The sequence below is a fragment of the Paramisgurnus dabryanus genome, chromosome 4 (assembly GCF_030506205.2).
Source record: "Paramisgurnus dabryanus chromosome 4, PD_genome_1.1, whole genome shotgun sequence".
Lineage (NCBI taxonomy): Eukaryota > Metazoa > Chordata > Actinopteri > Cypriniformes > Cobitidae > Paramisgurnus > Paramisgurnus dabryanus.
This window is the reverse complement of record NC_133340.1, coordinates 29628404-29645337: the sequence shown is the minus strand read 5'-3', so window position 1 is coordinate 29645337 and position 16934 is coordinate 29628404. Positions and strand designations below refer to the sequence as shown.

The window sequence follows — 16934 nt, the reverse complement described above, 5'->3', positions numbered from 1 at the left end:
TGTTTTAACTCCCTATCATCATATTATCCAACATACTTCAGTTTACTCTTAAATCTGTGAATAAAACTCCATTGTTCTTATTATTTCAAAGCATACAGTACATATGTTTTAAATGTATTTTGAAAATATTTTTATTGACATTTTTAAATATTTCAAAATACACAAAAATATTTGTACTGATTTTTTTTTTTATATATGAAATATAATATTTTGTATTTTTCACCAATATATTTTTGTATATTTTATATTCATGGTTTATATTCATGTTGCATTGGAAGAAAAACTATGTATGTTACAAACCTGTAAACAGTTTGAAAAAAATTACAACGGCAAAAATATAATTTTATACTTTTTATAAAAAAAATTATATTTTACCCAGTAAATATTTATTTCTTGCTGTATGGGTTTTAAAATTAGAAATGTATTTGTGGCCCCCGAAATACATTTTAAAACATATATTTGAGGGTTAAAATATTTTTGAATTTGAAAATATGTTATTTAAGATTTACTTTCTACAAAATGTAAACATGTATCTAAAACATATTTGGCCAAATAAATGTTTTTTTTTTTTACCATATGGTTAGTATATCTAAGTAAGATATGATGCTCTCAGGACAACTCAAGACAAACCATGAGGCCATTCAGATTTAATGTAAAAGCAAACGTTCATCTGATTTTACATGCAGAGTTTTTCCTTTACTCGATCACAAACATTACATTCATTATTTCTGAAAACACATTTCAGTATTCATACAGAGAGATGTGAAGAAAGTTTAAGTAAATGTAACAGTATGTGATGTCTGTATCAGCCTGCATGAGAAGATAAATGTGGAATATCCATAGCACATCTGGAATGTCTGAATCAGATGACTAGATTATATAATGTGTTATGATTATAATCACATGACAGTATTGGTTTAATATTATAGCTGAAATGAATGACATTAATGTCTTATCACTGAACAGACTGATTCCACGTGATCCGTCCATCATCTCGGAGCTTCACCGCACCCCTGGCCACCAGCTCTAAGGCCGCTGGGAAGGCGTGATGCTCCGCCTCACGGATGCGCTCTGATAGGCTCTCTTCCGTGTCATTCACCAAGATAGGAACCGCCTCCTGTACGACGATAGCTCCGGCGTCCACTTCCTCCTACAGACACGATTTACATTACTGCAGTATTCACAGTCAAACTATTATTAGAAACATGTAATATAAAATCATCAGGTGGAAGTTTTCCTGTGATTTCTGATGATTCAGCCTTATGATTTACTCATGAAAGACAAAATCCTCAGTAGTTTCTATGCCGATAGATGGAAATGAAGAAATCTTACGGCCACAAAGTGCACAGTACATCCTGTGACCCGAACCCCAGCCTGGAGCGCCTGCTTTTGAGCGTTGACACCTTTAAAAGATGGCAGCAGTGACGGATGAATGTTCAACATCTTTCCTGTTTAAGAGAAGACACACGCATGTCACATGAATCATTCTAACAATGCACTTTTAAGCTCTATATACTGATGTTGAGATAAATATAGAAATCCTTTTCTTTTTACAGAAATGTTTAATCATTTAATTCGGGCAGATGTTTACCGTTCCACTTCCTGACGAATGATCCAGTGAGGATTCTCATGAATCCAGCCAGACAAACCAGTTCAACACCAAACTCCTCCAGAACTTTATCTATAGTGCTATCAAACTCTGCCCGGCTGCCATACAGCTTATGATCCACAACCTGATAGATAAACCCAATGTTAAAAACCATCAGATTAAATAATGACATCAGTTTTGGCCCTTCGCTAAGCTCCGCCTCCCGCGGCTGTTGTTGCTCGCTTCATTCATTCATTGCCAAGTGTCTATATGAAGTTCAAATAGATGACAGACAAACCCGCGTCTGAATCCCAGCCATAGAAGCTCTTTTCAGTCCCATCACAGCCGGTCTGTTGGAGATGACGACCACTATCTCAGCTGAACTGGACGGTTTCTTCGCCTGCATCATCAGGGCTTGGAGATTTGTTCCTTTTGAACATCCAACATTGACATTAAAAACATCATCTTCAGCAGTCATATCCAAAGAAACAATTGAGAAAAAACACACGCACCAGTTCCAGAGATGAGAACCGCTACTTTGGTTCTCTTTTGTGTGCTGTGGTCACCATGATGTGCTCCGTTCTGCAGACTGCTGGTGTCTGGAGGGCGACCGTGACTTTCCTTTAAACTCTGATCCAGGTTTCTGATAACCACAGCTTCTGATCCTGTACATACACAAATATTCATGTAATGACCAAAAACAATCTCATTCTCATGACTGTACAATGCCAAACTATCTCATTCTCATGATTATAGCACCAAATGATCTCAAAATTGTACAACACCAAGCTCTCATTCTCAAGACTTTTTGAGAAGACTTCTTGAGAATGAGGTAGTTGTGGCTTTAAATTCTTGACTGTACAGTGCCAAACTCTCTCATTCTCATGATTATAACACCAAACAATCTCATTTTCATGACTGTACAACACCAAACCCTCATTCTCAAGACTTTTTGAGAAGACTTCTTGAGAATGAGATAGTTGCGTCTTTAAATTCTCAGGACTGTACAGTGCCAAACTCTCTCATTCTCATGAACATTCAACCCCAAACTCTCATTCTTGATACTTTTTAAGAAGACTTCTTAAAAATTAGGTAGTTTTGGCTATCTCATGCTCATGACTGTACAGAGCCAAACTATCTCATTCTCATGACTGTACAGAGCCAAACTATTTTTAATCTCAGGATTGTACAGTGCCAAACTCTCTCATTCTCATGAACATTCAACCCCAAACTCTCATTCTTGATACTTTTTAAGAAGACTTCTTAAAAATTAGGTAGTTTTGGCTATCTCATTCTCATGACTGTACAGAGCCAAACTATTTCATTCTCATAACTGTACAGTGCTAAACTCTCTTATTCTCAAGATTTCTTGAGAATGTGATAGTTTGGTATTGTACAGTCATGAGAATGAGATAGTTTGGTATTGTACCATCATGAGAATAAAACTGTAAAGCCACAACTATCTCATTCCCATGAGTGTAAAGCTAAAATGATCTCATTCTTATGATTGTAAAGCTTAAACAGTTATTCATTAAGTCCGTACTGGAAAGTCATCATAAGTCTACCTAAGTCATTAATGTTTATATTCGACATCCTTATTAAATCTTTTCTTTAAAAGGCTCACCCGTCTGTTTATGAGTGAGCGAGCCAATGATCCACGCCTCCTCCTTGGCCTGTACGAGTCTCAGGACTCTCTGAGCGTCCTGTTTACTGACCACCAGTACGGCCCCGAGGCCACAGTTAAACGTTCGGCTCATCTCCTCTTCGGACAGACCACCTTCTCTCTGAAGCCACGAGAACACGGACGGAATACGCCAGCGAGTTGCATCTAAATATCACAACACTCTTAAAGATCTGCTTACGTTTCAAAATATCATCTACAGGTTATCGGTGCTGCTCATGCTCACCCAAATCCACCATCAGTTCTGGAGGAAGAACCCGAGGAATGTTCTCCAGAAGTCCTCCACCGGTGATATGGGCGAAGGCTTTAACCGCTCCACTGCGCAGGGTTGGTTGAAGCAGACGACTGTAGATCTTTGTTGGCGTTAGCAATACGTCACCTTAACACAACAACACAAGTGTGAAGATCTGAGAAGAAACACTCTGAAAGATGTGAACTCTCTCATATTATCATACCGATGTTTTGTCCCTCTTGTCCGAACGGAGCAGGCGAGCTGTACTGGAGGCCGGATCGTTCCAGAACTTTCCGTACCAGACTGAAGCCGTTACTGTGAAGACCTGATGAGGCCACACCGATGAGAAGATCTCCTTCCATGATGTCCTTCACTCTGGGCAGAAGAGTTCCTCGCTCAACAGCTCCAACACAGAAACCTGCCAGATCATATTCTCCTGGAGCGTACACACCCGGCATCTCTGCTGTCTCACCACCTGAACAAACACACATTCACATTCAAACACAACGTATGATATAAATGTGAAAAGATCTGTCCCATCATTAGTTCAAAGCATTTTTATGCATGCATTTGACAGACGCTTTCCTCCAAAGTGACATACAGCTATAGTTTAAATGTGTATCATCATGAAATGGGTTCCTTGGGATCAAACCCACAATGTTTCCGATTAACCTACGTGAAGAAGGTGTACGTGTGATGTATTTATGTGTAAGAAGATAAAACTATTATCACAAACTCGCCTAGTAAAGCACATCCGGCCATCTGACAGGCCTCCGCGATGCCAGCAATGACAGAAGATGCCACCTCCACATCCAGACGTCCACAGGAGAAGTAATCGAGGAAGAAGAGAGGTTCTGCTCCCTGGGCCAGAACATCATTCACACACATGGCCACCAGATCCTGACCCAGAGTGTTGTGGATGTTGCACGCTTGTGCAATCTACATTCAGCAAACAAACAGATTTTCAAGTAACTAGGTGATCTTAGGTGTGATTCTGCAATGTTGTTAGGCAGTCACAGGACTCTGGTCACTACAAGGTTCTCAGTGGTTGCTAGGGCGCTGCTATGCACTTACCAACAGCTTTTTACTGGTTGCTAATAGGATAGTTCACCCAAAAATGTAAATTATGTCATCATTTACACTTAAGTTGATCCAAACACATCATTTACTTTTTTTGCTGAACACGAAGGAAGATATTTTGAAGAGTGTTGTTTAATAACCAAAGTTCTGGGGCACCATTCACTTCCATAGTATTATTTTTCCTACTATGGAAGTGAATGGTGCACCATATCTGCTGAACACAAAGGAAGATTATTCTATATTAGATGATATTATTTAAAGGCGGGGTGCATGATTTAAAAAAAATACATTTGGAAAAGGGAGTCAGGCCGACTCCCAAAACACACTTGTAGCCAATCAGCAGTAAGGGGCGTGTCTACTAACCAACATCATTGCCTGGGTTGCGTATGTGTCGGGCGTGTCTATCAAAGGAAGGTCCAGATTCTATTGGGGTATCATTGTATCAACTTGAGGGTAAATGATGACATTTTTCATTTTTGGGTGAACTATCCCTTTAAGTGTTTAGTGGTGGTGAAGGTGTTTCAGTATAATGACATGAAGAGCGTGTCACATACCTTGAGTTTGGTGCCCACTCCATCAGTCCCAGACACCAGGATGGGATCAATGAATCCGGCTGCTTTCAGATCAAAGAGTCCTGCAAACCCTCCGAGCTCAGCGTTACACCCTTTATCACATCAGACAGAGATTCTTATGAAAACTACTGATAAAAAACCTGAACATATCACAGTTTCCTGACATTACTACTGTATATCAGACAAATGCATGAGAAGTATTGCTTTAAAAACATCATGCATTCATTCTCTAACAGTATAAACTCTTCTTAATGTTAAACAGGAGATTGTTTGAATGACCTGCTCGAGATGTTGCTTTGGCCAGAGGTTTGATCAGATCCACAAGTCTGTTTCCAGCACTGATGTCCACGCCGCTGTCTTTATAGGTCAAACCTCTGCAGGATAAACACACATGGTATCATATGTTATTATTGGATAGAGGAACATTCAACCTATTATCTTTAAAAAAAAAAATGGTACAAAAACATCAAATTAAATGCCTTTCATAGCAGGCATACAATATAATCGATGGAGCTTTATAATATGACAAATGTAAATGTTATTTGTCCAGTGTGAATGGGTTAATATTGATCTCCACACCTGGTGCGAGTGAGATAAGCGATGGCGCGGTGACCGATGTCTCTGCGGTACACGGCATCAGGAAACCCAATCGCTGCCACACCCACATTAGCACTTTGTAGTGCGCTCTCAAGTGTGGGCCGGACAGCTGTGACGGTCAAAACACGTCCACCACTTGTGATAACCCCGCCCCCTTCCTTAAGGGCGGTGCCTGCGTGAAACACCTGAACGCCCATCTCAGACACTTGAGACAAACCTAAACAAACAGCAAACAAAGGTTTATTTATTAGAGATGCACCGATATTACAGTTAACCACTGATACTGATAGCATTAAGACTGATATCTGCTAGTTTGGTGGTTATATTAACTTACATTAACTCAATTCTGAATGTTATTCATCTATAAAATGACCATTAATGTTGGACATTAAACTAGTAATGTTTCTTTAAATTGTCTATACACATTCATGGCATTTTCCTGTTCTCTTTTGATTGACAGGATATATCGGCCATGACTATCGGCTGGTTTAAAACTCTCAGTCTATAGCCAATAAAAGCATCTTGAGATTAAACTCATTATATGCAAGATTTAACTAGAAGTTTTTTAAGAAAAATGTCCAAATAAGTAAAATTATGTGAATAAGGTCATAAAATTTAGAGAATAAAGTCAATATAACGAGAATCACTCCAAACACGTCAATGTAAAAATATGACTTTAATGTAAAAACTTTATTCCTGAAACCTCACAACGTTATTCTCATTATACGGACTTTGTTTTCAAAACCTCACAACTTTATTCTTGTTATATCGACTTTATTTTCTAAATATTTAGAAAAGAATCTTGTAATTTTATTTATTTTGACTTTTTTTCTAAAAATTACTAGTTAAATCACACATTATAATGACTTTAATTTCGAGATGGTTTAATTTTAGCTTGACCGTAATCCTCCTGTGTACTGATATATTGGTGCATTGCTATTATTTATTTATCATAAACATACAAAAACACTCCTATCAATGATAAAAAAACATTTTCAAACAATCTAAAGGTAATGTTTGTAGTATTCAATCTGTTCTCATCTGACAGGAAAATTATTAAACAGGAAATGACATCATGACCACTGTAGACCCTCATTACAGTGCGTCTCAAAAATATCAGATTGAAATATTAAAATATTATTGACATCATGCTATTAGTTATATTAGTTATACAATCACCTACAATTCAATAATGAAATATAACTTATTTTATTTTCATCATCAAGCCTCTTTATTTGTCAGTATGCCCGAACTTAAAACACAACAAGCGGCACATAAAGATGTGACGTAACGTACCGGTGATCTCCAGACCCTTCTTATAGTTTGCAGGATATCCACCGCTGGCCATCACCACAGTCACAGCTGAACTCTCCTGTAGCCATTCCACTGAAACTGAACTCAAGTTTGACTCCAATGTGCTCTTCAACACTTCATATAAATCACTCTTTAACAACGGCATCAGAACCTGACAAAGAAAAGCATTACAAATGAGACTCAAGGACCACAAACTAATCGTTAAAGGGCAACTATTGTGCAAAATACACTTTTTAAAATGTTTGAACATAAATCTGTGTTGCCAGTGTGTGAACACAACCACCATACAATGAAAAAAAATCCACCTTCTTTTTAATCCCCATTAAACCAAATCAGTCTCATTAGACATGCTGTTTTGATTCTCTTATCAATGTGAGGTCACAAAGATAAAGCCCCGCCCACAGACACTGACTGACTGGTTAATAGCTGATGCTAGATACTATTTTCTCAGACAACATTCACTTAAGCTTCACTTCTATATAAGAAGATAAAATGACAAAGTCAAACATCTGAGATGACATCAGGGTGAATAAATTATAAGATCATTTTGAAGATGAAGACTTTAAGGAATAATCAATTGTTTGGAGATTGTTATTGGACGTTTCTGAGTGTGTAACATCAATTCAGCCTAAACGCCAGCATATAGCGCTAACTCAGCAGTCACAACTTTGTTTTTAACATTTTAACAACATTGTAATTAATTTAATGTTGTGGTGTACGTCACAGTTGGTGTGTTTTCCAGCGGTCTTTAGCATGCACGAGGTTTACATAAGAAGGAAACAATCGTGTTTGAGTTTTACATTCTACAGCACCTTTAAAAATGTACACACTTCAAACCATTTTAACAGTGTTTACCTGACACTCGGGGTCACCAAACCGACAGTTATACTCTAAAACTTTTAGTCCATGTTTAGTTAACATCAATCCAGCATACAGCACACCTGAGGAGGAGAAGACGACATATAACCACCAGCCCTGATCTTCAGTCAACACATACAGTCTGATAAACTCACCAACATACGGCGTCCCGTCCTCCCTCATACCATCAACTGTTTTCTGAAGAACCGTTCTCTTGATTTCTTCCAGCATTTCCTCAGAGACCTTTACAAAACAGATTGAATTTACACTTTAACATCACTAACAAAAATGCCATCATTTCTTTGGCAATGCCCCATTGTTTTATGTTTTAATGTATGCATTGAGTTTCTTTACCTGTGGTGTGGGACAATAAGCTCCCATACCGCCTGTATTTGGTCCCTGATCTCCATCCATCAGACGCTTGTGATCTTGAGCAGGTGGCATCGGTGAAACGGTGAAGCCATCAGTGAAACACAGACACTAAAGGAAACACAAGAACCTCAGATAAAGTGTGTGTGTGTGTCTGTTTATGTGTACATGTGTGTGTGTGTGTGTGTGTGTGTGTGTATTCACCTTATTTTTCACGACAACAAGGGCGGCGCCATTTCGCTCATTTTGTCAACGTTCTTCCGGCCGCATAGACGATGAGCAGCTGAGGCAGTGACTGAAGGCGACGTGTTAAGCTTAAAAAGCTCACTCGAGCGCCTTTATGTTTCTTTCTTACCAATTTTAAGCCAACTGAGGAACACCCTTATCCCAATTAATGGTTCGACTACGATGTTCCGGTAACTTTAAACCACGCCGGGTGTTGAAAAGGTGGCCAGTTTCAGGTAAGCTATCTTAGCTAACTTTGTGCTCGTTCGCTTAAGTTAGATTTGTGAAGTCCGTTCTACAAATACACTTAAGATCAGTAACGTTAGTTTATAAAATGCAACTATTTGAATGGTTTTAATTGTCCACCTATATTTTTATATTTACGATATACAACGAGATATTATAGTACATTGCATTCTTACAGTAGCCCACGTGATTCCTACAAGTTACTGAGATTTCAGATGCTAGAATGTCAGTTCATTTCTCATTCAGATATTGATAATGACCTATTAAACAACGTATTATTTAACACTGAAGTTAAAGGTTGTGTGTATAATGTTTTTGTCTCTTTTTAATGTATCTCTCTTACACACTGTTCTGTTTAAGTATGGGTGCCATTTATATATTAATTCTCATGATGCAAGTTTATTTTAAATACTAACATAAAACTGTTTATGGTTATATTGTTTTCACAGATGCATTGATGTTTAGTGATGCAGTGGACAACTGTGAGGATGATACAATCAACATGTTCCTAAACTGTGATGCAGAAACACAATGGGAGCATCTATCCATCTCTGAACACAACTACACTCTAAAATCACAACTCAACCTGAAGCAACCTACATCTGATATGGGAAAACACTGGTGCGGTTTCCCGGACAGGGCTTATCCTGGTCCCAGGCTAAAATGCATATTTGAGCTACAATAATTTAAAAACACCTTTTACTGACATACCTCAACATATATGAGTGCCATTGTTTTGTCACAAGAGCTGGCACAAATGTACATATCTCTACTGAGAAACAACCATCTTTGTCAGCTTTAAACAGGGTTGATATTGCATCCATTACACAGTCGCCAAGCACTTTACCAGTACATACACCAACAGCTTCCAGATATACGCTTGGGATCAGCTCCTGATGACTCCGATAAAGCTGTGTCTTAATTTATTGCAGGGTGGTCTTGCTTTACCTGTTGTAAAGTTACATTAAACCTTCATATGTGATCAGATGTCATGCAGTGATATTAAACATTTACAGTGTGATCAGATGTTGTGCATTTTAATTAAACCTTTACAGTGTGATCAGATGTTGTGCATTTTAATTAAATCTTTACAATGTGATCAGATGTTGTGCAATTATATTAAACCTTTACAATGTGATCAGATGTTGTGCATTTATATTAAACCTTTACAATGTGATCAGATGTTGTGCAATTATATCAAACCTTTACAATGTGATCAGATGTTGTGCATTTATATTAAACCTTTACAATGTGATCAGATGTTGTGCATTTATATTAAACCTTTACAATGTGATCAGATGTTGTGCATTTATATTAAACCTTTACAATGTGATCAGATGTTGTGCATTTATATTAAACCTTTACAATGTGATCAGATGTTGTGCATTTATATTAAACCTTTACAATGTGATCAGATGTTGTGCATTTATATTAAATCTTTACAATGTGATCAGCTGTTACCTGTCATGCAGTTATAAACATTTACTATGTGATCAGATGTAACCTGCCATGCAGTTATATAAACCTTTACAGTGTGATCAGTTATTATCTGTAAGGAATTTCTTAAACCATACGTGAGCTTTGTAGATTCCACTTAAAAGGATTTAAGTCTCCTGATTTGAAGGAATAAGTGTTGGCAAGTTTGCAAATGAATTCTATCATGGTACCACATAAAAACGAAATAGTTATTGGACTGGCTAAGGTGCACATTTGCTATAAAAAAGACCAAATCACTGTGTAAATATTGGTAGACATACTTTTAATAATTTTCAATGCTGCTCCATCAACTCCTGAAAGGACGAGGTAATTAAATATGCCAGGTTACTTGCCGCGGCCGCTTCATATCGTCTAACCACGAGACGATTGATGGGACAATATAAGACTATCCGAGCGTCGTATGAAGTTTTAACCGTGCTCCTTATTTAAAACATTTACAGCAGTAGCGATATTTGTCATTTCACTAAAGTTATAGTGAACTACAAACAATCTTCTAACCACCAAACTAACCACCGAATGCACTGTGCCATATTAGCAGCGGAAGTCGGTTGACAAAATGCGGAAGAGCGAAGAATTAAAAAGGGGCGTGGCGGAATAAGGTGAATACACACATGTGTATGTGTGTGTGTGACAACCAAAATAAACTCACAGACACTTCTTCTCCCTCCAACAGTTCCTCCACCACTACAGTCTCACCTGCAGAACCAAACGCTTTATCCTGAAACATCCACAAAATCATTTCACACATTCATTCTGCAAACAAATACTGATGCACCTAAACAGTCAGATGATGAATGGACATAACTGATCTCCAATCAGTTTTAGGACAATCAAGAAATCATTGCATCTCAAAACCAGAGTAACACAACCCAATGATCCAAACCTCAATCCGACAGGTTTGAAGTTCAATTGTTCAATACGTTTTACTTATTGAACAATTTCTATATTAGACACTAAAGCATGAACAGCGCATATAAAATAAACATTATATGAGCCTACAGACAATAAAACTAAATATGATAAACTATCATGAATCCACAACAGATCTAAAGCTTGGACTCAATATTAAGTTTGTGCAGTTTAATCCTTTGACCAGCAGATGTCCTCAATGAGGTCACTTAACTAAACCACGGGTCTTTAACAGAAAGTACAGGGACCATTGGGGGTTCTAGGTGGTTTTACCGGGGCTCCTCCAATTGTTTTTGATTTTAAAAAACATATTCAGGTGAAAATATTAAATAAATAAAAAAACTATAGCAGTTTACATTTATTGTAATAAATAAGAATCATTCAAGAAAGTATATATTTTATACATAAAATTATCACCAAACTGAGGTGTTTTACACTTTGTGGTTTTACCAACATTGGCCACTAGGTGTCCATTTTGCTGCATACTCGTCACAAATTAATAATTAACTGATTAAACTTCAATCAGTAATTCACATCAAGTATTGCATTCAACAATGATAAAAGAGAGAGATACTGACCTTCATGATGTCCAGAACAGCACGACAGGCCTCTTCTGTATCTCGAGCGACCACAACGCCCTTCCCTGCAGCCAAACCGCTGGCCTTCACCACTAGAGCTGGGAAATCTGCTCTGAATGAACAAATATTAATACACGTTTCATATCTCAATCTTCTATTAAATTGAAGTGATACTGAGGAGTCCCATCACTGCTGCCCTCTAGTGGACAAACAGATAAACTACACATCTGAACTGATGACCTCACAGAGACCCTCAAGAGGAAGAGTTGTGGGGGGAATGCTATAAATTATTTTATTTAAAATGTATTTGATAATTTCTATAGATCCATTCGTGTCATTTCAATTTACTACTATTCTTAAAAGTACAGTTTACCAGTATTATGATTTATTTTTGTTGGGATGTTTTTGTTTGAATGTTGTTATTATGATGTGCAGCAGTTACTTTCTTTAGAAAAAAGTGAGTCTGTTTGCTCACACTGGAACATCTGACACAACATCACACATTAAATGAATTAAACACATTTGACAAAGATTAACGTGAGTAATGTGGAGATGTTTTTACTCTTGGATGAATCTGCAGGCGTCCTGTGGGTCCGTGAAGGAGCTCCAGCGTGCTGTAGGAATGCCGTGACGATCCATGAAAGACTTGGAGAAACTTTTACTGGCTTCCAGTTGTGCCGCTTTCGCAGATGGACCGAAACACGGCACGCCGGCCACCGTCAGATCATCCACTATACCTAAAAAGAATTAAAATAAAAAAATTATAAACATCTTTAAACCCTCAACCGGTTATGGGGGTGAAAAGGTGATGTGCACCTTCAAATTAATATAACCCTTGACCTAATCTTGGTCTTGTCTTAAAGAAGACACTTTTAAATTTTTTCACGGAAATGTCTGCAGGTGAAAATACTAAATTAAAAGAAAATGTTTTGCAGTTTACATTTATTGTAATAAATAAGTGGTTTCAGTGGTTTTACCAACATTGGCCACTAGGTGTCCATTTTGCTGCATACTCTTGTCACAAATTAATAAATTACTGTCACTGCATTATTATTACTGCTAATAGGGTTTGAAATATGACATTTTTAAACCTTTTCCAATAATATATAATTTGTGGTGATAGATAAACATTTACATGCAAAATATTGAAGTAAACTCAGGTGTCCTGCTCACTGTACATATGAAAACTCAGATGCTAAGCCCGCTAGGTGCGCCTTCTGGCATGATTTCTTGTTAATTAGCATTTTTATCAGACTCTTAATGGTTTTGCCAACAAATCTGTATTTTTGAATGGCCTGAATATGGGACTAAGCAGATGTGATGCGAAAGTATTTGATAGATGTATAGTACACGCCGAGAGCATTCAGTTAATCTGATCTTTTTTTTTTGAGAGAGGTGGCATTTAGTGACTCAAAACTATCAACATTCAATATTGCAGAAAAACATGAACACACTCTATATGATGTCATTTCATATTATCTGAGAGTCTCATTAATATATGAATAATAAAGTCAGATTGATTTATTTTGAAGTAATAAAATAACTCACCTGCAGCTAAAGGAACTTCAGGACCCACAACCACCAGACTCACATTATGTTCTTTACAATACCGAGCCAGAATTGAGTGATTACTTACAGACACAGCTGAAAAACATCAGATCATAGAAATAACACTTTTTATAAACACGATGTACTCAAAACAACAGCTTTTGTATCAGTATTAGAGAAAGGTCTGTGAGTGTGTCATGGTACCAGAGTTTGAGATCTTCCCACATTCAGCAGTTCCTGCATTCCCAGGTGCCACCAGGACGTTTTGGACATGAGGTGACTGTGCCAGCTTCCATGCCAGTGCATGTTCACGTCCACCGCTGCCAATCACCAGCACCCGTTCGGCCATGACACCTGTTTAACACAAACTGATCATCAGTATAAACACCTGAGATTTTTAGGTAAAAGTCTAATGATCATTTACTGCATAATCATTCAGAAAATGAAGAATTCATGAACAGCTATCAGTCATCAAGATGATCTTAAACTATCAGCCGATTCACTGACCTGACAGCCACAAAAGGTCACTAAACAGCAGACGACAAGCGCAAGTTAAAATCTATTTATTATTTTTTAAAGAGGCAGTTTAATTGCATGACCTATTAGATGCATTCATGCAAGCAGATGACCTTTCAGTTCAGCTCAAGACCTTCAATTCACATCAGACATAAACATCTAGACATTCACGTGACATTAAAGATTCATCCTGACATACTCATCCTCAACACATGAATGATGAAGAAACTTTAAAACATAAATTATTCCTTATATAAAGTATCTGATGGTAATTACGAAAGCAAAATTCAAGGCTGGAAACTTTCCATGGGAATTAATGGAAAAACTGGGAATTCGAAAAAATTGTAGAGTTGCATATAACAGGGAACTTAATTGTAGTTTAAGTAAGGGATAATGTAGAGGCAGCCAGTAGTTATTGGGAAATAAGCCCCGACAGTGTGATCAGGACCCGATGCGAAGCGGAGGGTCTTGTATCACACTGAAGGGGCTTATTTCCCAATAACTACGGGCTGCCTGCCTCTACATTATCCCGCTTATTACACGGCTACTTGCCACATAAGAAAAAAAACTGGACATGAATATGAATTTGAAACATTTTATTGGCATATTTGTTTTAAATTAACATTTTTATCCTTCCGCGAAACTTTGCACAGATGCATAAAATGATCGTAATACCTTATTAAGATCCTCTGCTTCATACTTGTCTCCATTTTTTCTCTTTTAGCCAGTCTTTGAGAAGTTTTAATGCCCATTCTGTATTTTTTGTGTGTTGGCTTCGTAGCTGTCATGCTCTATTTTGTCAAGTTCAGTCTCAGTAAGCTCTCTGTGTCTTGTCGTGGTTGTCGAGTGTTTGTCACAAGATGGCGCCAAACAGACAGTAATCTTTATTGATCTTTATTGGCGCGGAGCGATTTTACTCGTGCAAGTAGTCCGGCTATGCGTTATTATTTTGGAGCGGTTATTATTTGAAAAGAACGAACCTGCAAATGTCTCAACTGACCAATCAGAATCAAGCATTCCAGAGAGCCGTGTAATAAAAATGTCTAACATGCACAGATCATTTCTTGAATCCTGCACACAAGATAATGCCAAAATGTCCAGCTTTGCATATATTCACATAAATTATAGAATTTGTTTAAAACGTCCTTGTGCGGTGTGTTCATGTTAAAATGATTTCTGAAGGGTTTTTGATCAAATAAATCCAGGTTTAATGAGCGTATCAGGAGTCACGGTAAAGCTAAATAGAGAGGCTAAAACGAAAAGCAAATCGAATAGCGAAAAGAATAAGGAGAACCATCGGGAAAATGAAAACAGAAAAGTTAAACGGAAATGCCATTTTAAATGCCTAATTTAAACCTGTATTTGTAATTCAATTTATAAATCCAGTTATTAATTTCTCTTTTTAAATCGCTTTTTGAAATTCCATTATTTAATTAAGAATTTATAAATGCAATTTAAAATGATGAACTTATTGAGTATTTTATGTTGTTTTATAAATTGTTATATTAATTTGAACTATTTATTAATGGATTAATATTTCATTTCTACGTTATTTTTATAATCTCACTTTTTATTGCCTAATAAAATGTTACATAATGATTTTTTTTGTAACTTTGTCTATTTATTTATAGATTAATTCATGAATTTTTAAACAAATCTATTAATTGCTATTTTTATTGTCCAGGTAGTTATTAAATATTGAAGTTCTTTATTACATTTTGCATGACTCTTGTGGTCCTCCATAGTCGACTTTAAAAGCTGCAGGTGTTTTTAAATTTTCTGCCATTTTTTCACTCCCGCTCACTTCTGAGACATTGGCCGAATGGCCGTATATGACAGACAACTGGTCAGCGACAACTACAGCAGTGGCAGAGGGATTTGATGGGTTCCCCAAAAAAATACCGATAGTAGAGATTGAAATATCGATACACTATCTTGGAAAATTGTATCATGATAGTTAACTGTATCGATATTTTTGCACAGCCCTAGTTAAAATTGCCACTTTGTAGGTCTGAACAAAAATGTGCTGTTTTGTGTGTGTCCTTTAAAATACAATGAGCTGATCTTTGTACTAAATGGCAGTGCTGTGGTTGGATAGTGCAGATTAAGGAGCGGTATTACTCTTCTGACATCACAAGGGGAGACAAATTCAGATGAGCTATATTTTCACGTGCTTTCAGAGAATGGATTACCAAAACTAAGTTACTGGGTTGATCTTTTTCACTTTTCTAGGTTGAGAGAAGCACTGGGGACTCAATTATAGCACTTACACATGGAAAAAGTCAGATTTTTATGTCCCCTTTAAATAATGGAGAACACTGATCGGTTGTGTTTGTCTTTAGTTGAACTTTGACTCTACACTTCAATAAAAGAAACCCTGAGCTTGTGAAACAGCAGCTGATCACTGATCCGAAATCAATCAAACACACAATCAGTCTTACAGCATCATCACAAGATTTACACAATAATTTACACCTCGTCATTTACACCACAGTCCTGCTGTACTCGTGTACTAAGGTACTTAACTACAACTACACTATAACCATGGTATAGTGACTGAATCTGACGTTATTTCAAAAATAATTTAATAAAAAGCAACGTGATTTACGCAACATGGTACTCGAAGCACAAGGCTGTACTACGGTTCTTCTGTGTACTTCTCTGTAAGTTTGTGTAAGTTACAAATACTGACAGGTCAAACACGAGCACTACTAAAAAATACACAATGCACATTTAAAACAACACATTCACTAAAACACACAATTACATGCAAAACGAAAAAGGCAGCAACATTAGGCTAAACGAGTAAGTCTGTACTATGGTAAAGTTTCGTGCGGTGTTAACTCATTTAAAATGACTTTTCTGAGAGTCTTTATTCTGAGAGTTATTTTGATAAGTTAGTTTTATACTCACTGTATGAGGGATGTGAAGCAGGACTCTGTCCAGATCCTCTGACCGAAGATCAGGAGCGCGTGTTTCTCAAACACGTGCACACGCGGCGCGCCACAACACACGAGAAACATAAGCGCGAGGAAGGTAAACACGGTAGTCTGCGGTGGGCGGGGCTACGGCCCGGAAGTTACGTATAATTGACCGGCTCAGACGAGTCTAAAATAACGATGTA

At 37.3% G+C, this 16934-nt stretch overlaps 1 protein-coding gene and 1 long non-coding RNA gene across 2 annotated transcripts; one reads left to right on the top strand and one right to left on the bottom strand.

Moving 5' to 3' along the window:
- Nucleotides 1-619: 619 nt before the first annotated feature.
- gart (phosphoribosylglycinamide formyltransferase) lies at nucleotides 620-16877 on the bottom strand. The gene is made up of 22 exons (XM_065254070.2): nucleotides 16724-16877; nucleotides 13499-13648; nucleotides 13295-13390; nucleotides 12309-12483; nucleotides 11747-11858; nucleotides 10909-10977; nucleotides 8277-8402; nucleotides 8078-8165; nucleotides 7920-8005; nucleotides 7047-7215; nucleotides 5733-5967; nucleotides 5433-5527; nucleotides 5136-5245; nucleotides 4242-4440; nucleotides 3725-3976; nucleotides 3496-3648; nucleotides 3213-3416; nucleotides 2101-2253; nucleotides 1887-2017; nucleotides 1592-1733; nucleotides 1333-1448; nucleotides 620-1150 (listed from the first exon to the last, which is right to left on the bottom strand). The coding sequence occupies exons 2-22, from the start codon at nucleotides 13641-13643 to the stop codon at nucleotides 956-958; spliced, it is 3051 nt and encodes a 1016-aa protein (XP_065110142.1). The 5' UTR covers nucleotides 13644-13648; nucleotides 16724-16877; the 3' UTR covers nucleotides 620-955.
- Nucleotides 8484-9788, top strand: LOC135735632 (uncharacterized). Its single transcript, XR_010527665.2, has 2 exons — nucleotides 8484-8752; nucleotides 9212-9788. It is a non-coding gene; the product is annotated as an uncharacterized lncRNA (long non-coding RNA).
- Nucleotides 16878-16934: the final 57 nt, after the last annotated feature.